The following is a 25325-nucleotide window of genomic DNA, read 5'->3' on the forward strand; positions in this document are numbered from 1 at the left end:
AGATACAGCTTGAAATACACATGGCAACCTGGAGCCAAAGCGGATGTTGTGTGTTACACCAAAACACGTCCGTGTTATTAGCAACGTCAGCTACTTCATGTTCCGCTAAAGATGCGGTTTACCAGCAGAGGGTGCTAAGTGAATAAAAAAGAAAGAGAAAAGACGTCAACGAAATCAGACAGTTTTATATAAGGAATTAGGCTATTTCAGATAATCACTATTTAAGTTAATTAATTTATTAAATATATTTAAACAATACGAGTTGAGTTGTCGGACTGACAATGTTATTGAAATGAGGTCGATTTCTGCGCTGTACAAGAGTATCATACGACCACAATTCATCTGCTTTTCACATTAGTGGGGGAGAGTGGAAAAGGCAAGAGAACGAAATTCATTTGGGATTTTTTTTGCACAACAAGCTATTTTCCTTAGTAACCAACCCATGATAGCCAGAAATCTGACAATTTTGTTAAGAAAAAAAAAGATGCCGAGAAAAAAATACTTTAAAATTATTTTATCCCTGCAAACGAATGTAGTTTGCTTTATTTTATGTTGGCAGTGGTTTTTAGATGCATTATTTATGGGTTGGAGTGATGACTATTGCAAATGCTATTTATCTCTAAAATCTAAATGATTTTAGTGCACGGACTCAATGTGCACAAAAGACTTTCATGGGATCCCTTCTGTCAGGCATGAAGCGCTGCACTGGACTAAAATGTTGGAGCTGCACCAGGGAGGGCCCCCGGCTACAAACACTCTCACACACACAGCACATCAGCTCATGCGATGGTCCTCAGTTTATCTCAGTCTGGTTTATAGGGACCCCGGGTTCCGCGGAGAAATGCCTCTCAAAGAGCTGACTGGACTACAAACACTGGCTGCAGCTAAATGAGATTCGAGGTAATAATATATATATATATTTGCTTTGTTTGTAAAACTTTTTTGCAAAGTAGTGAACCTCGTGGTGTCACAGTTTGAATGGCAACTTCAGTTTTTTTTGCACTTCAGTCTAGGTATGTTGCTGTGTCCTTTTCTCAATCACCTGGCAGAGGTTTAACTTTATATGAAGATATTGTTTAGATTCTGCAGCATTTGTAACTTATTAACAGAAAAATATTTGCACAGATTATTCTGGTTTTACACACATTTACATATTGTTGGCAATGTAATATAGTAAGTATTTGAGAAAGCGCATTATCAGTAGGAGGAACGGTGTCATCTAAGCAAATTAATACCATTAGAATTGCTGCCATTTCTGTGAAATGCAGAACACAGCTCCCTTTTTTGGGATCTGCAACTGGGTGTGGTTAGCAGTGTCCATGATAGTAAAAGGAATCCTATTAAAAATGAAATAACCCATTGTGCTTTCATACACTGCTTTCCCCCCTAACATTCTCCTCTTTTCTCTGTTAGGATGTTGCTGAAGGGAAACCTGAGCAGAGGAGTCGGGGTCTGCCTTCTGCTGCTGGCTCTCCTACACAAGGCCACAGGCCAGAGGAGAAAGACAGGGCGCAGGAGCAACTACAGGCTGCAAGATGAGGGAAGAAATGGTAATTTTTAAATGAGGTCTCCACATGCTGGTGGTGAAAGTCACTATGTTGCACTGAGGGAACAAATTGTTGAGTGAGGGATGGTGAAATCAGGCCAGTGAAATAGTTGAGTCATCAAATTTTAAGTAAAAAAAAAAAAACTACACAAGAATTTCTTAAGTCATCCACCCACAATGCCTTCCTTTAAGTGTCTTTTTTTTAATGTAAAAAAAAAGGATGGATTATGGATGGATACATGTGGCAATTTGATTTCATTTAGTACAAAAACAAACACCACTAACTCTGATCCCATTGCAGCTGAAGTGAGGAACTGCAACTAAAGTCACTGTAAGTTCTAAGGTTGGAAGTTGACAATCTGGGGTCTTTCACTTGGTCCTTGAGCCTTTACTGGACAGTTTTAGTAATGTAGAACTACTCAAAACTGTTGCTTTAATTTTCCACAAGATGCACTTACACTGACTTGCCACAACATTAAGTCTCTGTATTTATTATTTATTGTGTAGCTTCCCTTCATGCTGCCAAAACAGCTCAGGACACAAGACCTTTATAGGTCTCCTGTGGCATCTGGTATTAGGAATTTGGGAGTGGGTATTTCCCCCGAATCAGGTTTATTCCAGAATATTTCATGAATTCATGATTACATGTGAATCCACAGCTGTTTGAAGTGTTGCTTGAGACATTAGAGCACTTTTGATAGTGTAATGGATACATACCGACTGCTGGCAGAAGGGACTGAATTTGTGGACAGAAGTTAGAAAGGTGTCAGAGTGCCAATCCTGAAATTAGTCCTGTTTCTAATACTTCTAGCTTGATGTCAGTTTTTGTGATCTCCCTCTCAAGTAGGTCTGACATGTTCACTGGAAGTTGCATTCATCCTGGACAGCTCTGAGAGCGCAACCATATCACTGTTCGAGAAACAGAAGACCTTCGTGTTGAGCTTCAGCACCCGGCTCGCCATGCTGCAGGTGCCCAGCTGGACGATGAAGGTGCGGATGGCTGCGCTGCAGTACAGCAGCACTGTGTCCATAGAGCACAGATTCTCAGCCTGGAAAGACCTGGACTATTTTCACGGTCAAGTCAGCACCATGAACTACATCGGTCACGGCACCTATACCACCTACGCCATCACCAATGCCTCACAGCTGCTGGTGCATGAGACCTCAAAGGACAGCGTGAGGGTGGCGGTGCTAATGACAGAAGGAGTCGATCATCCCCGTAACCCTGATGTGATTGCAGCTGCTGTGGAGGCCAAAGGTCATGGCATAAAGTTCTTTGCTGTTGGGCTATCAGATATTGCCCAGCAGAATAATGCCAAGCTCCGGGCCATCGCCAGCACACCTGCTCAGCAGTTTGTCCAAAGTATGCTCGACTCTCAGCTAGAAGAGAAGCTGCTCAAAGAGATGGTGAGTGTTGGCTTCAAGTAAAATGAGCTCAGGCACAGAGGTGCCAGTACAGAGTCGAGAAACATCAGAGTGGTGAAATGCTTTTTTGGAAAACGTCGTGCTTGGAAATAAACTTCAGTTATTGAAGGACCTGACAAAGTTTACTGAATGACAAAAAAAATGCTTATTATAAAGACGCTGACTATAGATTCAGTCCAGGGAAACACAAAATATACTATATGAGTGCTACCACAGCTACTTGGTTACTTCTTGTTTTACTTTGAAAGTTTTGGAAAAGGGCTGGAACTGTGTACTACCTATCGAGTTCTACCGACTATTCAAAGCTTTATCTATGCCACATCTTCATACAGTTAACTTAAATGTCTCTGGAAAGTTTGAATCCAGAACAGACTTGCGATAAGGTGACAGCACTGAAAATGCCACGTTCAGACGAAGAGAATCAACCTTTCGGGATTTCCTGTCTGGGTGATTGAGCATGCATCAAGACGATACAGGAGAAAGTTTTCATAATATTGTTATGTAATAAATAAATTTATATTAAAATATCAATTATCCACATTAAACTTTATAGTAAAACCTCAAAGTCCAAGACTAAACCAATAATTTCACCTAATTTACCTCCATTCTTTTACCACTCATAGAAAAAGTTTATGAATTTCCATTAAGGGCTATCTTTGTTCTTGGCTGTGCCATTGGCCTCAGCAAAGTAGAGTGGTGACAAGCGCTACAGTGTAGCTAACAATCTATTTTAATTGACTGGGTGGTTAAATTGCTTAGTAAATAGAGCAGAGGATGCACTAAACACAAGCTCAGCATTTCTACCCTAAAAGGTCATAAGTGAAAGTATCTTAGAACTATCAGGCAAACTGCTTGCATGATAACTTTATGGCATTGGGTGGATGACAGGCAAATATTATAAAAGTATAACAAATAAAATTTTATAACCTCTTATCAGAGAGTTGCCCAGGGTGTAGGGTATTTCTAAATACCCCTGTGGTGACCCCTAAAGAAGTAGTTTAAACTCAACAAGCCCTAAATGAGTCACTTCTTCTCTGGTTGGTGTTAAAAGAGGTAAAAGATTAGCGTTTGACAGATTAAAGGTTTATGTACAAACAGAAGAAATTAACCTGTGCTTTGATGTATGTTTTAATGCTACATTACTCATTTTCTCTTTTTTGAAAGAGTTTAACAATCTTGAAAATCAGAGTTTATCTTAAAAACCTTAACTGTAATTAAAAAAATAAAAGAAACCAGAATGTGACTGCTGTCACTGTAACACAAAGATGTACTACTGATACCTATAATTCAGCAGCTCCTTCTAATAGAATATGACATAGGTATCTGACATCCTGCATACTCTCCTAAAATTACTGACATCAGATGCCGTGTCTGGAACTGGGCTACAGAGATCACCCTCTGTTTAGTCTTGTTCATGCTCATGCTGTCCTTACAGCGGGTTCACGTCTTAAGTAACAGAGTTGTGTCTGCATGAGGGTGTTTTCCTGGCTGCTTTGCATTTTCCACAGCACCCAGAAATGTCAAATATCTGCAGGAGGTCACGGCTAGTCTGAGAGACTGGCATGGCTTGTTCTGCTTTTCATTAATGTGCAATTTTATTCAATCACATTTAGCACTTCCAAAACAGAGACAGCTACATGACAGAGGACAGTACCCAGTTTTACCAAATGTAGAACTTATAGAGCTTATTGAGGTTACTTACCTGCTATGCTGAATTGGCTCCCAGGCACCCAAGTGCCCCAAAAGCTTAGGTTGAGTTCACATAATTAGATTAATTATTATTTAAAAATTGTACCATGAAATGTTAACATTAACAATGACAGATTTTCAGTTTTCATCTTGTGCCCAAAGCCCAAAGTTGTTTGTTCTCATTGTTTGCTGTAGAGGTGTCTTTTAGCATATTGCGTTTTTATATCTTTCTGTATGTGTTGTCACAGGGTAACCAAAAACCAGTTGGGGTTAGTTCACTGGAAATAATGATGTGAACACAGCTGTAGAGATGATTTTCAGGTTCTGTGCAGTACCAAGTTTCCTGCAGATAGTATTTCATGAAGAGTAAAACTACACACAAGTCTGAAAATCACTACTAAATTATTTGCATAGTTCATGGCAAACAGAGATATTTAGATCCTTTATCTAGATATGATGAAAGTATCCTGTTACAAGTTACAGACATGGGCAGCTGCTGACAACACAGACAAGCAATGCCGTTACATTTCTTCCAAGTACACTTGCAGAAATGGAAAAAGAAAAGACATAGTTGGTGTGTAGTGTTGCTTCAGATAAGTCTGTGTGGTCACACAAAAAAGAAAGAAACAGCCATGAAAGCATTCGCCAGAAGGCTTGGATTCACCTATGATGTCACTTGGACCCAGTCAGATCATAGTGGAAACTTTAACAGGTCTTAAGGTAAAGGGGAAAAGTACTGACTTTAAAATACTTTAAAGTGGTGGACACATCTGCTGCCAAGCAACTAGTACCATTTCTCAGTGGGACTCAGACTGTAGATAAAAGATGGACGTAACTGACACATTTTTTTATCTTCTGTTTTTTTCCACAGGGTGCAGTTGCATATGAAGGGGTAAGACTTAAATGGAAGTCAACATCTCTTTAGTATGGCTAATGGTTGCACTGACTTTATAATATTTTTCTCGCTCTGATAGTGTCCACAGGCCCAAGTATGTCTGTGTGAAAGAGGAGAGAGAGGTCCTCCAGGAAGTCCTGTGAGTTTTCAGCAACTAAACACTGAGGAGTTTCATAAGTGGAAAACACTATTAGCTTTACAGCTTAATCATTGCTTCATCTTAAAACTGGTAATATTTCCAGGGTAGAAAAGGAGACCCAGGCTTCAGAGGGCCAGCTGGTCAAAAAGGAGCGAGGGTGAGTCGTGACACAAAGAAAGTCTTTCTAAAATATTTCAGTGTTTAATTAGTGGGCTTCTGTTTAAAGGGGGAGCCTGGGCTGAATGGCACACCTGGAAGTGATGGTCCACCGGTAAGAAAGCAGATTTGTCCCTTGTTTTTGCACAACTGCCAAACAGCAAGCATGTTAAGAGATGAAACATCGGTTTTGAACCTGTTTGAATCGTTTGCAGGGCCGCACAGGTTACAAAGGCAACAAGGTGAGTGACTGTGACCTTTCAGCTGCTCTGTTCTCACTATTGAAACATGTCCTCAGAAAATATCTGCAGGGTCTAACGTTGTGTCGTGTGGTCTTGTAGGGGGACAGAGGAGACTGTGGCACTCCTGGGGAAAAGGGTGACACTGTATGGTCATTTTTTTCTGAGATGTTTCAGTAAACACCCCAGACTTTATCCATGTAGTGACATAGGTTTTATGTTGCAGGGCCCAGAGGGTCCTCCGGGCCCACAAGGACCAAAAGGAGCACAGGTAAGAGTGGCCACAAGTCTCAGTTCTGGTTTTGTTTTATACTGAATTGTGACAATTATGGGCCCTGGTTTAAATCCCACATTTTTGTGAGGCTTTCCTGACTTTTTGTCTACATTATTCACACACTTGTGAATCCATGAAAATAGAGGATAAAAAGATGTCCATGTAATTCATGGAAGGCAACCAAACCAACTGTTTATACAAGATGGAGTCACTGAGTTGTCATCCACTGTTTTGAGAATGGTATAATTCATCTTTAAAGACAACAGATTTTTTAATGAATTTGGACTTTTTTCAATCACAAGCAATTTTCTATTTTTCAGTGTCAAAATTTAAGTTCCATTACTTTCAAAACTCATCGCTCAGACTCCTGAAAAGCCGACATCCGACAGTTGGTATTCTCTTCAATATGAAAAATGGAAGTGGAATTTGTCTTTTATTCGTCTTTGCACTAATGGAATGTGAATATTGGATTATGGGTAATCCTGATACCATTGGAGCTATCTAAAGCTGTGAATCCAGGCTTGCAGGATATTATTCTTTTGCAGGAACAGACTTTGTGTGATGGGATTAGTGCAGCGACCTGGCCGCACAGCAGCACTCTTCCTCCTCTGTGCTACTGGCACAGTGTCAGTATAACCTTGTTGTTTCATGAGCTAGGCATGAGAATCGAATGGCATGAAAGACATGAATGTCGATCTTAATCCTGTTGTATTTTTTATTCAGCGGCAGTGGGTTGGTCTTGACCTGCAGATCAGTAACACAGTGTGGGGGCTTCCTTTTTGATTTATACATGACTGCTTTTTTGTTTGATTCATTTGAGAAGTGAAATATAAGGTTATAGATTATGTAGGTTATAAATGAGTAAATGTGTATTTCTTTTGCAGGGAGCGCCAGGACCACCAGGGGAGGTGGGTCCTGAAGGCCCATCGGGTTCGAAAGTAAGTTTCTCAAGATGCAATGGATTCTCTGTCATTCCTGCTTGGTTGGACTAGCCTTTAAAACTGCAACAAAATCTCTTCACAGAGTTGATGTGCCACCCAAATGCAAATTTCAGGAACAAAAATATCTGAGCAATAGAGGAGATTTAATAGTTGATTTAAAGAGTCACAAAGAAAACGAGGCAGCAGGGAGAAAAAACAAGAACCTGAGCACAAGAAACACTAACAGACATTTCAATAAAGATCTACATTGAACTAAATATACACAGAGAGCAGATTTATTTGTGGTATGTTTTTAGTGCGATACAGCTGCTGAAGCAATACAACCAAAGCACAAACTGCATTGCATCCTCGCTGAAATTTACATGTTTTTAGCTGGTGATTGAGAAAATAACTGAATTTTTTTATGCTTGTTCCTAATGCTGCTAAGTGTCTTTTACACTGCTGGAACTGCACCTCCTAAAACACAGATTAGAACACTGATCGCCTACAGGTGTAGACTATTTGTTCCCCAATCAATAGAATAAATTTCTCTTTGTTCTGGCAACAGCCCTCATTAGGCTACATAACTGTCAGCACCGAGCTCACTGAATAACCTTTAGTGTTTAAATGCATCAAGTTTAAAGTTTCAGAGCTCTAATGTGCACCCAGCTGTAAAATAAATGTATTAATTTGAGGTAATTTGTAATGTATTTGATTGCTCTGTGTGCTGGTGATGATCACGAATTCATAAGATTCATGATTTTCTGCAGCACCAGTGATGGCTTTCGCTGTTATATGTTTAATATTTTTAATAGACTGTTTCACCCTTCCTTGGATAATGTGTCTGTTTGCAGTAGCTGGTTCTCAGTTGATCCATTTTACACCACAGATAAAATTAAATGACATGTGAAACAACCCACTTATGTGAGCATGCTCAGTGCTTAAAGCAGAAAGCCTGGGTGAACAAAGAAAACTGATAACCACTGTTGTGATGTTTCTGAGGTTTTAGGTTTTGTCAAGCCAGCTAACTTCAAGAAACTCTGGCTACAGTGAACTTGCTTCATAGCGTGACCCTCAGGCTTTAGACAATTTAGGGAAATAAGAGGTTCCAGGGGAGAACCAACAAAATAATAAGCCTAGGCTTCAAAGTATCCCAAAGGCCCAACATCTCCACTTTGGTCTCATCAGTCCAAAGAATATTGTTCCAGAAATTGTTTTTTAGATGCAGTTTTGCAAACCTAAACTCTGCTCCCATCTTCTTTTTAGAGAATCTTCTTGTCAAGCCTTGTTTACTTTTCCAAATTATATGGAGTGCATATAGTCCTGTGAAAACCTATATTACACAACTATGTAGTAAAGTTTTGGATATTTCCACAAAAGTTTCTAGAATTTTGTGAATTTATCCTTAAAATATAAAAACCCTGTTTTTGAGATACTGTGACATTAATCTCTAAATAAAATAGTGCCTTATCAACTTAAATATATATTTTTATTCTAAAATAATGCTCGTAATGCTGCTTTGTATTGAGCAAAAGCAGTCTACAAGGTCCCCCAAAGCTCAAGAACTCACTTGTTGCTCATTCTCATTCTTTTTCCATACAAACTCTTAAATGATGTCCATATTCAGGTTTTACTGACAGGCATACGAGTCTTCTTCAGTTTAGGGAACTAAAAGTTATGTATCCCAAACATTTAGATTATCATGTCAATAAAATCATGACTATTTGGTCAGACAAAAAAGAAAATGTTGCAATCTCTGACACACCATCATTCGTATGCAGGACTGTGCGGACACTTTCCCTGACAACATCTGCACGGTCACATATCAGCTTTGGCTCAAGAAAGCGAGGGACATAATACTGACCTTTACAGTGTGTGCCAAAGCCTAATAAGATGGTGTTGCTTCCATCGCCACAGAGCTTCCCAATTTCTTTTTAACAAAAATGTCTTTATGCCGATAAAATCACATGTGATTTATAGCATTTTTTTTTTTATAGCCGACACTCTGAATGTCTGACTACAGTTTTTTAGTAAGCTATGTGATTGGATAAGTTTATCTGGTCATTTTTTTGCAAAAAGGTTTTGAATAGATTTGCATAAAGATGAATATTCTACCTTCACAAATACACACTATGAAACTGAAATAAGAAATATTGGGAGACATCATCTTGATGTTCTCAAGAAAATATCCCAGATGTCTTTCTGGATCCAGAGACTGAGTTCATGCTCTGCTGTTATTTATTTTTTTGGCTGTGCTGTTTGAAGAGTATTCCTAAGTGGTGTATTTTTTCAACAGTGAGGTTGATTTACTGAGTCAGTGTCAGGGTGACAAGAGAATTTTCATGTATGTTCTCACATTCAGGGCCTTCAGCATTTATGTCAAGCACTTTGAGTTTACGTGTAATAAAAACAATAAAAATTTCCATAAGCATTATATACAGCATATGTTGCTTGGACTAAAGTTTCCCAGTTAGACTGCTTTGTCAGTATCCTGGATTGGATGGTTGTCTCATATACATTTCTTCATCTTTATTTAGTTTTGAATTCTACCACAGCAGGACTTTAGTTGTTCATGAATAAACTGTTTGTACTGTACAGCTGTGTATACAGCAAAGTTTCCCTGAAAGATTGTTCTTTTATTGCCTTTTCCCTCTCTTATGCATTTTTGCAATGCAATTTTTTTTCTACTCTTGGCTTCGTGTGATGTTAGAGGGGGTCCAGTAGTAAAAATATGGAGCATAACAGGTCCCCATAAAGAATAAAACAATAGATTAGAATGATTTTATTGGATTAGAACGACAGCTACATGCATCCAGGCACCATCTGTCATCTCGTCATTTTACATTCTCTTAACCTGTTTTCTGTGTTGTTTGCTGTATCATCACGTAACATGCAAACCTTTGAACTTGATTACTCTCAGGGAGACAGAGGACCCAGCGGTGAACCTGGACAACCAGGAGACATTGGTATTGGATTCCCAGGAGCCAAGGTGACACATTTATATTACAATTACTATAAAAATCATAATTCAAAGTGAAAATGTCAGTGAGGATGGAGAGAGATATTTCATTGCTGGAAGTCAAACAGCGGTGAGGTTTTGTTTCTGTGAGAAAGGAATTCAAATACCTATTAAATCATCTCAGTTGAACTGCTACTAACTGCAAGACACTGAATAAAAAAAGATATTTTATTACTGAATTATGGGAAATTTTGTTTTTACTTTTTACTAATTACAGGGTGACAAGGGTAATCAGGGAAGACCAGGTCCAGCAGGTCCTCCGGGCATAGGTGAACCAGGACTCCCGGTAAGTATGAAGATTAGGATCTTTGGCATTAAGATCTCATATCTTATGAGTAACAGTATCATAGTGAGCTTTTATATATAAACATACAGACAAGTGAGATAAAAGTTAGACAAAACTGACATAACTTAGTAAGCTGCTGAGCCGCTTTGTGCCACCAAAACAGCTTCAATGTGCCATTTATTCTACAAATGTCTAGAACTCTACTCTCTAGAACTCTCTAGTATTTTTTTCCATATGATTTTTGATGTTATTGTGGGTTATTTTACTGTGATGCGTAATCATTTAGGCATTTCTTTTCATTTGTTACCCTGTTAGCTAACTTAGACCACAATAATTACAAGAAAAAGGTATTTTTATCCACAATAAGTGACATCGCAGCTCTGTTCTGGGACTTACCTAACCTTACATTTATGCACATGGAAGAGGTTAATGAATGCTTTATTAGCCTAGAGGGCAGCAGGAAGACTTACACAGCATGAATAGAGGAGCCAAAGTGAGATGGGTTGCAAAGCAGTTTGCATTTGGGAGGCTGAAGCAAATACAGTAAATACCCTGTCCCATATGGGATCTGACTGTTTGTTACACCGGGGTTGTCAGCAAAACCTTCAGCTAAGCCTGATAGCTCAGATAAATCTTGTGTAAGTCCTAGGCTTTTCCTTTTCTTTTTAAAATCACCCTTTTCTGTTTTAGATCTGCAGCTACTAAAACCTTCACAAGTACAGACTTTTATTTCAAGTTCTGTTTGTTCCAGGGACCTCAAGGATCACCTGGAACACAAGGAAATCCTGGACCTCCTGGAGAGGGGTTTCCAGGACCAAAGGTGGGAAAAGTCTTTGATTACATACGGTACTGCATAAAAGTCTCAACTCACCTTTTTCATATTTTGTTTCCAAGGAGCCAGACTTTTTAACATAATTTTTAAAGTGGAATTGAGCAGACTTTGATCCATCATTTAATACCTATCTGGAAAGTTTCTTATTGACAGCAGCGTCTTTTTCTCAGCATGAGAATGATCCCATGTATGCTTCCAGTGCAATAAAAACATATCTGAATAGAAAAGCACACAATGGAACGCCCGGAATCATGGATTGGCCTCCTCAGAGCCCAGACCTCAAAAGCAGTGTGGGATCATCTCTACAGAGCATGGAACAAAATGCAGCCAGCATCCAAAGAAGAGTTTAGGAAAAGAAACAGACTAATTTGTATTTTAAAAAAATGTACAGATCAGTGTAAGTGGTAGGATTGAAAGATTGCTGTTCTTAATTGTATAATTTACATACAGCTATGTATAAATCAGATTTCTCATATTTTCTTTAGGGTGATCGAGGATATGAAGGTCCAAAGGGAAGTCGTGGGCCTCCTGGTATTGGGATCAAAGGTGACAAGGTGATTTAACTAAAATTTACTGCTGAATTCCTCATCAATGTCTCCATGTACAGATCTGAATCTTTAATCATTGCATTTCTTCTATTCCTTTTTCTCAGGGCAATTTTGGTCCACCAGGAAATCAAGGTCCAGTTGGTGCTCCTGGTCCAGGATTTCAAGGAGAAAAGGTAAACATGTCAAACATGTGGCCCAGGGGCCAGAATGAGTCCATCAAAGGGTCTCATTTTGTCAGCTTGATGGCTTTGTTAAGTAAAAAATTGAAAAGTCATTAATTATTCCTATTTTTCAGCAAACTGCTCGGCTAATCCTTTTGTGATGATTTCCAGTAGTGGAAATGTTTACAAGTATTTAAAGATTTACAAGTTTTTTGAATCGTAAAAAGGAAAAAAGAAATTCTCTTGATGTGAAGGGCTTTCATCTGTAAGCAGTAAACTATGATGTACATGCAATAACAGACTCAATGAATGTGATATAAACTGAAATAATCGTAAGCACCTGGTGAACTGTAACATCATTTCATAGAAAGATTATCAGTAATTGGTTTTGAGGAGTTTTTCTCTCCAACATCAGTCGGTCAGGTAAGCAGAGAGTTTGAAATAGACACTGAGACATGAAATCACACATATTTATGTCAAAACGTCTCATCTGTTGTGTTTTATTCTAGTTTAGGCTTTCAGCTTTAGTCGTGCTCTGACTCGGATGAACATTTTCACCCTCTTTCACGTCGTAACCTTTAAAGAGACTTTTTGTTTAAGCATATTTTATTACACAATGATTTTACTCGTCTGACCTTGTTAATACACAGTAAAGCTAAACCGTTTGACGCCTGCTGAATTAAAATGAGTTTAACACCCTCTATCAGAGGGAAGAGCCCAAAATGCCTTTTTTATTTTCCTTTGTGGTACATTACATCTCACATTACCACTGGTTTTATTTCTAATATCATTTCTTGGAGTTAAGTCTTCACCTGTGAGTATGAAGGTGTGAAATTTAAGCCTGGGAAATCCAAAAAACATTAGATTAACAATAACAAAGAATTCATGTCCTTCAACACAGTCCTGACTAATGTTTCATTTAGAAATAAAAACTGAAACTGAAGGCAGACATGTTATACTGTCACTTTGACTTTTCTCATCAAAAATAGATTTAGAAACATCCAGCTTCTTCCACTGATCCAGTTCAGTGTTGCACGGGGACTACAGCATATCCCAGCTGGCATAGGGGCCACTAAACAGACAACCATTCACATTCAAGTCACACCTACGGATAATTTTACAGTCTCCAATTGACGTAACCCCATCCATGTGTTTTGGGTCAACTCCACATAGAAAGGCCCTGCCTGGATGGTGGATTCAAACTGAGGACCATCTTGCTGGCAAGAAGGCGCTAACCACCATGCTACAAAATCAACCCCCCCCCCCAAGTTATTAGTCTCATACCTTCAACTTAACTCTCTTTTTTTTCTTCAGGGAGATCGGGGTCCAGCTGGGCCTCCAGGACCCAAAGGAGCTCCAGGTGTTGGAATAGCAGGACCAAAGGTAAGACACACAATAACAGACAAGTTTTTTTTTACTTTATCTCAGAAGCAGAAACAAGATAATGATTGTGAATCGGTCTTCCTCTGAATCAGAGGGTTTACGGAGCGGCTGCTGGAGGTTAAGATGTAATTCAGTCAATTCAGTTTAAAATAGTAACAGGGAAAAATCGGACTCTAAAGCAGCGATGGAGTCTGTAGTATGCTATGCTATATACTATTATAATAAGGTCCATATTTTACATATAGTCTATCATTTGTTGTGCCACGTACCATTAACACTCACTGGCAAACCCAAGGTATATATGACAGAAAATAATGAGAAACAAATATCCTTTACGTTTCTGAGTAATGTTTTCTAAAGATGCAGTGCTCTGGTGTTTCAAGAAATTGATACGAAAGAAACTCATATAAATGATACTAAATATTTACATCTTTTTTTGAATACCCAAATGACTATGTGACTATTACCTTCAGGGGGATCAGGGCCTCTCAGGTGAGCCAGGACTACCAGGTGAGCGAGGTGTTGGAGAACCAGGGCCCAAAGTAAGTCCTCTTTGCACTGCTGCACTACTCCTGCTGTTACTTCCTGTATTCAGAGTAATATTAAGAAAAACTGACCACAAATCCACATATAATACTTAATATGAATGTTTGGCCACATCTTTTGTGTTTTCAGTCCCATTGACACAAGTGTACAAGCACTTAGCTATGCAGCCTGTTTTTACAAACAGCTGAAAGAATGGGGTCTTTCTAAAGAGCTCAACGAAAATTTGAGAGTGGTGATGTAATAGGGTGCCACCATAGCAGCAATTTCTTCTAGATATTCCTCAATTAACTTTAAGTGGTATTACTGCAAAGTTAGAGCAATATTTTATGAACTGGAAGATGCATTTTATTTCATTTGGACAACTGTAGGTTAGCCACCAATCCTGCTTCCAGCCTTCATGCTAACCCAAGCTAACTGCCTCCTAGCCATAGCTTCTTAATTAAAGACAACATAACGCAGATATTCATCTTCTTAATGTAGCTGATTGTATTTGCATAGTTTCAACCCCTCTGGGACTCTTTTGTGTCATTTTGCTGTTTCAGGGTGACCCTGGAGCTGAGGGGTTATCAGGTATACCTGGTCAGCCAGGAGAAGATGGAATCCCAGGACCAAAGGTAATGAAGCCTGATGTCAGTCAGTTTTCTGCTTGTTAAATGTACTTTAAATACATTTTACCAGTCTGTCTGTCCACTGTGTCATTTACTGATCAGGGGGACCTTGGGTTACCGGGGCCCCGGGGAGCTGATGGGGCTCCTGGTAAAGGTGTCCCAGGAGAGAAGGTAACAGTGTGTCTGTGTTTCAGATCAGATCTCCATATTTTGTTCTAGAGGTTATAAGCACTTAGCCACAATCCAGAAGATTGTTTACAGGTTGTTTTGTGTTATTCTGACAGGGAGACAAAGGGGACCGGGGGTCCAGAGGCCAGCAAGGTGCAGTCGGTCCTGTGGGGCCAATGGGCCCAAAGGTATGTGTGTGTTTACCAGAAGCATTTTAGAAAAAAATGTCATAATAATTTTACACAGCAGTCAAAGTGATATCTGGAGACTGGGAGAAGCATTTCACTCACACTGATGGTGTTATTTGGAGTTGTTTTTGGATTACTGAGTGTACATCAAGTCAAAGTAATATTGTTGCTACATAAAATGTACATGCTTTAAATGTTGGTCCAAACGCAGAAAAAACAAAAACAGGCTTTAAGAAGCACCTTATTTCCAACATGGACCTACCTGCAAACCAGAAGGTTAATTAGTGAACTAGTAAATTCTTAAATGGAAAAAAAAAACCCAAAAACAGAAATCTGCTGCTACAGTTACACAAACAGCACATCCGTCCCTCCTTCCAGCCATCTATTTTGTTCAACTTCAGAGTGGTAGGGGTGCCTGGAACATGTACGAGGTATAGGTTTAACCTGGACGTGTTACTGGCCCATCCAGGGTACAAGCAGTGAGGAAAGAGAGAAAATATAAAAATGTATTAAAAAATTTACAAAATTTGAAATTGTTCTGTTAAAGTGTAAGACTGATACCACGGTATCCGTCAGGTTCTAAAAAAAGGCCATGATTAGATATTATCATGCATTCAGGGAATTATTTTTAAATGGCTTTGTGTACCGTTATCTTTCTAATAAGTGCTTTCTCCTCCAGGGGCAACCAGGAATTATGGGGCTACCAGGTCCAGCTGGACTTACTGGCAGGGGTATAGCGGGGTCCAAGGTAAATCAAGGCTGCATAACTAAAGTTGGTGTGACTTTCAGTAATAGTAACAGCTTTACTTCTGGGTTTTGTCAGGGAGAACCAGGTCCACAAGGTCCACCCGGAGCTGTGGGAGACCCAGGAATTGGTTCACCTGGATCCAAGGTCAGTTCACTTCCGGTTTACTCTTCAGTTATCCTCCCCAGTAAAGTATGTGAGTACAATTAAGTTTTGGTTTGTAGGGTGACAGAGGGCCACAGGGCCCCCTTGGGCCACCTGGACTAAAAGGAGAAGGTTTCACTGGCCCCCCAGTGAGTATCAAACCAGATTACAGCCTCTTTTATCAGCACAAGACTCCAAGTAATCACACTCAGGTTTCAATGTCAATTGAAAAAAATATTCTTAGGGACTTCCCGGGCCTCCTGGCCTGATGGGAGAGACTGGACCAGATGGGATCGGTTTACCTGGAACAAAGGTAAGTAAAAATACTGGCTTTTTAAAAAATTCTTATTATGGAGTAGTTCTCTTCACCTCTTAGGAACATTTAAATAGATAATTTAGATAATCAGATTTTGAAAAGGAATAAACAGTTCCCCTGTTTACTCTTCAAAGCACCTTGAGGCAACTGCTGTTGTGATTTGGTGCTATATAAATAAAGTTGAATTGAAGTCTTACCTTTTATCTGACCTATTATCCAAAAGCTTCTGCTTTCTTGTTTGATAAAAAATACAAATAACGACTTTTTCTGACTTTCCTTTTGTTGCTGTGATGATTTTGGTTTTAAACCGTTTTATTTGTGCAATTAATAATAGTTTTAATTATTGCATTTTTCCTTTTATTTTTGAAAATCTGTATGTTGTTTGCAAGAATGCAAGACTGCATGTCTGCCTGTAGGCATGTACACTTAAATGAAGCATTTTGTAACTGTGCGTTCTAAAAACTGATGCACAAATAAAGCTATTATCATTATTGCAAGTATCAATAAATATTTAATAACTTACGTTCAGGGAGAAAGAGGCTTGCCTGGGCCTCCTGGACCTGCTGGGCCACCAGGAATCGGGTTACCTGGTCCAAAGGTAATCAGAAATGTAGAAAACAATGGATTTTGTTGTATTTTTGTTGTCTTAAGTAGATATAAAGTTTTCTTTTCCTGCAGGGTTCAGCTGGCCAAATTGGACCACCTGGTCCACAGGGGTTACCTGGAGAAGGGTTACAAGGACAAAAGGTACCATTGTCACCTGTCACTCACATTTATTCACTTGCAGCTGAATTATTGAATGTTTCTATAAGTACATTTTAAGTAATAATGAAGATAATAAAGATTCTGATTTAGGGAATTCATGTTTGCTACACTCTGGTAACACAGTGATAAAAGAATTGCTGTGTTTCCAATGAGTCTAGCAAACTAAATAATGAGTTTTCTAACAGGTTTGGTTGGATTTTAGCTAAGACATATGAACCTACATTCCCTCCTTTTATGCTGTGGTCATTAGCAGCAAGAGAAGCACACTGGAGTTGTTTTGAATGAAGATCTGATAGGGTCAGTAAGTTTTTCAGTGGATCTATGCAGTTTTTTTAGAGACAGGTATGGAAACAATTGTTGCCATAAATTTAGATATCATTATCTCACTAACATTAACCATAAAGGTCTGAAAGGTCACACAGGGATGAGTGACAACATGAACTCTGCTGAATGTTTACAGGGCGAGTCTGGATTTCAGGGGATGCCCGGCCCCAGAGGTCCTCCAGGACAAGGTCTGCAGGGTGATAAGGTACTGTGATGTTCGCAATGTGGGAAGTGAGGAATTATTATGTAAACTAAAGTCAACTCTCAAATAAAGGTGAAAGATAATCTATGCACTGTCATCACCTCAAACATACAGAAGCAACAATAAATGCAAAAGATCATGTTGGGCAGAAAAACGCGATTGTGGCCGATATATGAATGATGGGACATCGTTTGCTATAACGGCTTTACTTTGTCATTTATACACTGAAAAAATTAGTGTTCTTTTCCTCCTGCAGGGGGACCGAGGGTTCAGAGGTGAGAAAGGCAATAAGGGAGACAGAGGGGAACCTGGAGAGCCGGGCGTCATCGGACCTCTGGTACTGATATATTTTTGCCAGACATAATACTAACTTTTATTTCCTTCTCTGAAGAAAGTCTTGATGAATTAAGAAGTCATTCTGTAACTGTAGGTTAACAGAACAATTTAAGTCAGAAAATGCTATAGTGTTTTCCTAAATAATGACTTGTTTTAAATGACAGGGCAAAACAGGACAGAAGGGGGAGCCTGGACTTACAGTAAGTATGAGTACACTTAAAATAGCTCTAAACCAATTAAATCTAAGATTATTTTTCTATTAGACGCTCTTACGACCTACATGAGCTAATGGTTTGCTGATAATCGTCTAGACAGCCAACTGTATAATCCTATATAGGGACACTATTTAAGGTTTTTTAGCCTGCATGCTGTTGCTGCAGATCTGCAAACCACTTTGTAACCCACCTCCTGCCAGCTCATTTTATGCTGTATTTAACATAATGTCATGTCTGTTGTCATTGATGCATCGACTGTGTCTTCAGAAATTATTGAGTTTTTCTCCGCATGCGGAGATTTAAATAACAGGTGGGTGTGGCTTCTGTGACTGAGTTGACAATTAAGGATATCTGCTCTTTCTCACATCATACATATCCAGGGTTTAGAAAAAAAAGGCATGAAACTCAGAGTTAAAAACCTGAGCTTGACACTCACAGATATGATTTGTTTGTGTTGCCATATTTAACATCAGCATCCACAACAGTAACAGTGCATGTTAGATGTTATGGAAATGTATAATAGGGTCCCCAACTAATCCAATAACATATGTTAAAAAGACAAATAAAAAATGTGTTGAACCACCTCTAAAATATTGTACTCTCTTTCACAGAGGGATGAAATCATCAAAATAGTAAAATCCATCTGCAGTAAGTCACAAAATTAAGTTTGTGAATCTTAGTTTTCCTTAAATCAGTCACTGAGGATTAGTTTCCTCTTTAGTCATTAACCTTTATTTGCTCCTCTGGTTGTGTTTTTTCTCCATGTCATCAGGTTGTGCAGTGACGTGCCGCCAGACACCCTTGGAGCTCGTCTTTGTGATTGACAGCTCAGAGAGCGTCGGCCCGGAAAACTTCAACGTGATCAAAGACTTTGTGAATGCCCTGATCGACCACACCTCGGTCAGCCGGGACATCACTCGTGTTGGCGTGGTCCTCTACAGCCACATAAACATGGTGGTGGTCAGCCTCAGACAGGAAGCCAGCCTCGATGAGATCAAGTCTGCTGTGCATTCCATGACCTACCTGGGCGAGGGCACATTCACAGGCAGTGCCATCCAACAGGCCAACCAGGTGTTCAAGGCAGCCCGGCCAGGTGTGAGGAAGGTGTCGATCATCATCACCGACGGACAGGCCGATAAGAGGGACTCGGTCAGTCTGGAGAGCGCCGTGACAGAAGCCCAGAGAAGCAACATTGAGATGTTTGTGATCGGAGTGGTGAACAAAAGCGATCCACTGTACAAAGAGTTCAAGAAGGAGCTCAACTTCATGGCCACTGACCCCGACAGTGATCACTTGTACCTGATCGATGAATTCACAACACTTGCAGGTGACTATTTTATAATCTGGCCTTGACACAGGCTTTATGATCTGATAGTTTTGTCTGACTGAAATGCAACAAAAATGCTAAGTAAAAAGCCTAGTATAATACAATAAAGTGGATTTAGAAAGAACCATTTTACTTTAACCAACTGAAAACCTGCAGCTGTGATCCTACTTGATTCTAACACAAGGAGAGCACAACTAACGCAGCAAACCAATAAACAAGGCAAACCAATTCCCGTAAGAAAAACTGTAATCAATTCAAAACCAAGAAAACTTAAAAAATATAAATAGTTTTCTTTCGTATTGGAGTTTGGATAAGTCATGCGTCTTATCCAGAGATTCATGAGTTTAATTTTCCACACAATACTAACATGTTTTTGGCATCTGAAACGCTGCTTGTTAAGCGAGACTGAACATTTATCATTATAAAGAAGTGAAGCGGGCACAGATGTCTCATTTTCCTGTTTTCTAGCATATCCTCAATCTGCACCTGAACATGAAAGTAAATATGATGAACCTGAAACTGGGGAACGTCTTGTATTTGTGTGCTTTGGTTCAGAAATACTCCCTCAGAAAAACTGCTGTGTTGTTAAATGCAGAGTAGAACTGTCCATTTGTCTTCTGGTGTTTGCAGCTCTGGAGAAAAAACTTTTGAGTCATATCTGTGAAAACGGAGAGAGACGCTTGTTCAGCTCCATCCCGAGCTCGGGGCTTCCTCCAGGAATCCCAGAAGTCTCCAGCAACGCTCGAGAACCGCCATACAGGACAGACACGGACACTCCCACTTTCACAGGAGACTTCAGGAGAGTCCAGAAAATGGTGAAAACGTGCTGGTTTTTGCTTTTTTAAACTTTGTTCTGTGCGCTCAGACTCTGTTGCAATATCGAAAGGACACTAAAATCATCTTCACAGTTTGGTGACTTTTTCTCTAGCGCCAACAGCAGGTCAGATTTTTCTTTATTCAGGTGAAATATCAAAACATTTACCAATTCAAAAACTCAGCAAATGTTGCCATTTGTCTAAATATGCCAACATGCTCAAGCTGAAAGCACCACAGTGCTTAAAACATTCCTCTTGGGGTCATCAATGAGTTAAGAATAACTGCCTAAAGACCCCAAAATATTTTCTTCTGTTAATATTTCTATCAAAATTAAAAAAGCAAAACAAAATGTGGACCACATTCTTAAATAACTCAAATGGCTGGTGATTGTTTCCCTCAAAGTTAAAGACTCTTAGCAAAATGTATGTGAATCTCTGAGCTCTTGTGTAAATCTGTTGTCTTCAGCTGCTCTGAAGCTCTGCACCACTTCCCACAGATTTCACTCAGTGACTATGACTAGCTCAGGTGTCGCCTGGTGACCTCTGTACCACTCTACAGTAAGATAAACTAAACATTAAATATTTTTCTGTGCCTGTTTCAGCCCGGCCCTCCTGGTTCACACCCTGACGGTGAGTCCACCTCTAGAAAGAGGCCGACGATGAACAGTAGGACCACCTTAGAAACTCAGAGGCTTCCGTTCTTCGACAGGGAGCCCTTCAGGCCGGTAACAGAGTTCCTCCCACAGTTTGATGTGAACAACCCCACACACGATGTGGTGATGACCAGAGCCATCGGGCCAGCTGGTCCTACTCTGAAGACTCCGCCTGAGGAGAAGATACCACCGGTACCAACTCCGCCCCTGCTGCCCTCTGACAACTTCCTATCAGGTAACTGCTGACAGTCTGCAGCAGAGACTGTAAGATGGAGAAATAAAGGTGTCCCCTAAAATGATAGATAAAGTCCTCTTCTGTGCATCTAAGTAGTAGCTAATGTATTTTTACAAATTCTAATCATTTTTATCTTAAAGTCAGCCTACATGTAAGGTTTGTTCCTGTTTTGATGAGAAGACAGATGTCTTTTGAGTTCAGTCTGTGACTTTATCTGATGCACTATTTCTGAGTTGGGAGATCTGACTTCCTGGAATCTCATCATCACTTCAAGGTTTCCTGGAACCAGTAAATCTCCTGGATCTGTTGGCAAGAAATCAAATAAGCGTTACTCATGTTAATCCAACAAACAAGCTTTCGGACGTACAGTGAATACACAGTGGCTTGCAAAAGTATTCGGCCCCCTTGAACTTTTCCACATTTTGTCACATTATAGCCACAAACATGAATCAATTTTATTGGAATTCCACGTGAAAGACCAACACAAAGTGGTGTACACGTGAGAAGTGGAACGAAAATCATACATGATACAAGATTTTTTTTTTACAAATAAATAACTGCAAAGTGGGGTGTGCGTAATTCTTCAGCCCTCTTTGGTCTGAGTGCAGTCAGTTGCACATAGACATTGCCTGATGAGTGCTAATGACTAAATAGAGTCCACCTGTGTGCAATCTAATGTCAGTACAAATACAGCTGCTCTGTGACGGCCTCAGAGGTTGTCTAAGAGAATATTGGGAGCAACAACACCATGAAGTCCAAAGAACACACCAGACAGGTCAGGGATAAAGTTATTGAGACATTTAAAGCAGGCTTAGGCTACAAAAAGATTTCCCAAGCCTTGAACATCCCACGGAGCACTGTTCAAGCGATCATTCAGAAATGGAAGGAGTATGGCACAACTGTAAACCTACCAAGACAAGGCCGTCCACCTAAACTCACAGGCCGAACAAGGAGAGCGCTGATCAGAAATGCAGCCAAGAGGCCCATGGTGACTCTGGACGAGCTGCAGAGATCTACAGCTCAGGTGGGGAAATCTGTCCATAGGACAACTATTAGTCGTGCACTGCACAAAGTTGGCCTTTATGGAAGAGTGGCAAGAAGAAAGCCATTGTTAACAGAAACCCATAAGAAGTCCCGTTTGCAGTTTGCCACAAGCCATGTGGGGGACACAGCAAACATGTGAACAAGCTGCTCTGGTCAGATGAGACCAAAATGGAACTTTTTGGCCAAAATGCAAAACGCTCTGTGTGGAAAACTAACACTGCACATCACTCTGAACACACCATCCCCACTGTCAAATATGGTGGTGGCAGCATCATGCTCTGCGGATGCTTCTCTTCAGCAGGGACAGGGAAGCTGGTCAGAGTTGATGGGAAGATGGATGGAGCCAAATACAGGACAACCTTGGAAGATAATCTCTTGCAGTCTGCAAAAGACTTGAGACTGGGGCGGAGGTTCACCTTCCAGCAGGACAACGACCCTAAACATAAAGCCAGGGCAACAATGGAATGGTTTAAAACAAAACATATTTATGTGTTAGAATGGCCCAGTCAAAGTCCAGATCTAAATCCAATCGAGAATCTGTGGCAAGATCTGAAAACTGCTGTTCACAAACGCTGTCCATCTAATCTGACTGAGCTGGAGCTGTTTTGCAAAGAAGAATGGGCAAGAATTTCAGTCTGTAGATGTGCAAAGCTGGTAGAGACAGACCCTAAAAGACTGGCAGCTGGAATTGCAGCAAAAGGTGGTTCTAAAGAGTATTGACTCAGGGGGCAGAATAATTACGCACACCCCACTTTTCAGTTATTTTTGTAAAAAAATGTTCGGAATCATGTATTATTTCCGTTCCACTTCTCACGTGCACACCATTTTGTGTTGGTCTTTCACGTGGAATTCCAATAAAATTGATTCATGTTTGTGGCTGTAATGTGACAAAATGTGGAAACGTTCAAGGGGGCCGAATACTTTTGCAAGCCACTGTAAAGGCTGGACATGGCCACAGTGACTTCACCCATTGGTTAATGAGATTGTAAATCTTTGAGCTGAGTATTTTTGCTCTTGACCTCTTGGTAATCGTTATCAGAGATCAAAAGCAAATGCTTACTGGGACTGAAGAACTGGTTAATTACAAGTACGGCCCACGCTAAAGCATGCCCCGCTTTGTCATCATTTCTAACTATTACAGGGATTTAATTTAAAATACTAATTATTTACAAAAATTAGCATCATTTTAATCCAATTGGAATTTACTGGGTAAACAATTAGAGCGAGGCCTTAAGTCATCAGGAACTTGCAGATCAAGGGAAGCAAAAATGAGGGTTTTTTTCTATCTAAAAGAGCCGCCCCCTGCTGGAGAATATCCATCAGTGGCTCTGAGCAAGAACTGTCACACAATTTAAACATGCATTTGAAACTATAGGATTCATATCTTATTTTTCAAAGACATTTCTGTACAAACGCTGTAAACGCCTGCATTCTTCTTACTGCTCTGATGCTTCAGAGCAGTAAAATTAAGCTTTTAAATTGCTTTAAAAAGGTTGCTGTTTCAAACAGCTGTCACTTTCAAAAATGTTGTGATAATATAGGGATAGGTATCACTCAGTCAACTGGATGATTTAGGCAGCAAAACTTGACTGGAATCACCCCTAAATACCACTTTCAAACAGAACACTGAAGGATTCTCTCATAATCATGATCTCATGAATCTTGTAAGAATTGAACTGCCTTGTAGGGCCAAAAATATTGATCAGTGTTGTCCAGCAGCTTTTATTTGGATTGGTTCAAGGTTCAAGGTTCTTTATTTGTCACATGCATAGTTATACAAGTATAACACACAGTGAAATGGTGTAAACCTTGCTACAAACATTGATGGTCATCAGAGGATCAAAGCAATCCTCTAATGTAATTCCTCTGTCTACACCATGAAAGTCACATTGTTGATCTATTAGAAACTGTTAGGGCCCACATTTTGATTCTAGTGCCATTTTCAGTTTCTCTCCCAGATGTCCTTAGTTCTGCAGAGTGCTTAATATATTACAATACAGGAAACTTTAAACCATGTTTCAATGCTTTATTTTGCCCCTCTGTCCTTGTCCCATTAAACAAAAAAGAAAACATATTTACCAGTAATTGAACACAGCAAAAGAATAAGAGTCCCCACAGGGCTGCTAGCACAGGTGTCGTCTCTGATAACACTATTTTTTGTGGTCTCTAGCCGAGCGCTGCACCCAGACCCTGGATCCAGGGCCGTGTCGGGAATATGTGGTGAAGTGGTACTACGATCCCACGGCGAATTCCTGTGCTCAGTTCTGGTTTGGAGGCTGCTTAGGGAATGACAACAAGTTTGATACTGAGAAGAGCTGCAAAGAAGCCTGTGTCAAGGCCTGACATGCACATGCCTGCAGTCACACACACACACACATGAAATGCTTAGAAAAGATTTTGATTCAAATTCATGAGATTTACCAGAAAGTTCACTTCAGTAAGTGAGTACTCTTGTAGTTACTTTGACACGGATAGATAAGCAGCTAATGTTAGAAAGCATCATTAAATCAAACTGAGTTTTAGGTTTTAAATGTAGTGGACAAAACAAAGAAAAAGAGGAAACAATTTTATGTCACTTCAGAGCTCCTCTGTTAAAATACCACTAACTTCTTTAAGAACAAGAAAATGTAACTTTTTTTATAATGCAATGTTTTTAATGATACTTTTTATGTGTATGTTTATTTTTAAATACCGTATAATGTCATTAAAAGATCAAAATAAAAGTGTACCTTTTAATCATGAGCATCCAAGTTTCATCCAAGGCTCTTAGTTTAAGGTTTGTGCTGAACAGACATGATTTTTTTTCCCCCCTCTCCAAATACACACAAAAACAAACAATGCTTCTAAAAATGCTTGGTGTATTTTTAGATTAAATATTTAGTTTTAGATGTTAAACAAAGAGACTTAACTGCTGGGGAACTGGAACCTTTCTTAAAATCAGCCCATTTTCATGGGATCAAACATAACTGACGACACAGGTGTGGGTATACCTCATAAATTAAACTCATCTCTGGGCGATTCTTTGTTTGAAATTTCCACTTGTAAGCTGAAGCCATGAATGCACAAGTAGTAAAGTAATCATAATGCAAGAATGCAAGTGATAAATTAAAAAAAGCGAGGAGTGGCCAAAGCCTTCATGAAGTTTTAAAAATAATAAATTTTAATAAAATCTAATTACACTT

The 25325-nt window shown here is 39.6% G+C and overlaps 1 protein-coding gene across 1 annotated transcript; it reads left to right on the plus strand.

Annotated features, from left to right (window-relative positions):
• Window positions 1-120: 120 nt before the first annotated feature.
• Window positions 121-25249, plus strand: col28a1b (collagen, type XXVIII, alpha 1b). Its single transcript, XM_040030723.1, has 35 exons — window positions 121-900; window positions 1414-1550; window positions 2394-2953; window positions 5532-5552; window positions 5635-5694; window positions 5798-5851; window positions 5921-5965; window positions 6066-6092; window positions 6192-6236; window positions 6316-6360; window positions 7248-7301; window positions 10204-10272; window positions 10520-10588; window positions 11340-11408; window positions 11906-11974; window positions 12073-12141; window positions 13444-13512; window positions 13986-14054; window positions 14601-14672; window positions 14769-14837; window positions 14951-15022; window positions 15702-15770; window positions 15846-15914; window positions 15992-16060; window positions 16156-16224; window positions 16757-16825; window positions 16906-16974; window positions 17453-17521; window positions 17775-17855; window positions 18019-18054; window positions 18681-18717; window positions 18842-19396; window positions 20027-20211; window positions 20814-21099; window positions 24314-25249. Exons 2-35 carry the CDS (start codon window positions 1415-1417, stop codon window positions 24484-24486), a joined length of 3579 nt encoding a protein of 1192 aa, XP_039886657.1. The 5' UTR covers window positions 121-900; window position 1414; the 3' UTR covers window positions 24487-25249.
• Window positions 25250-25325: the final 76 nt, after the last annotated feature.

Source organism: Simochromis diagramma, unplaced genomic scaffold (assembly GCF_900408965.1).
Source record: "Simochromis diagramma unplaced genomic scaffold, fSimDia1.1 OVJJ01000361.1, whole genome shotgun sequence".
In the NCBI taxonomy this organism is placed as follows: Eukaryota; Metazoa; Chordata; class Actinopteri; order Cichliformes; family Cichlidae; genus Simochromis; species Simochromis diagramma.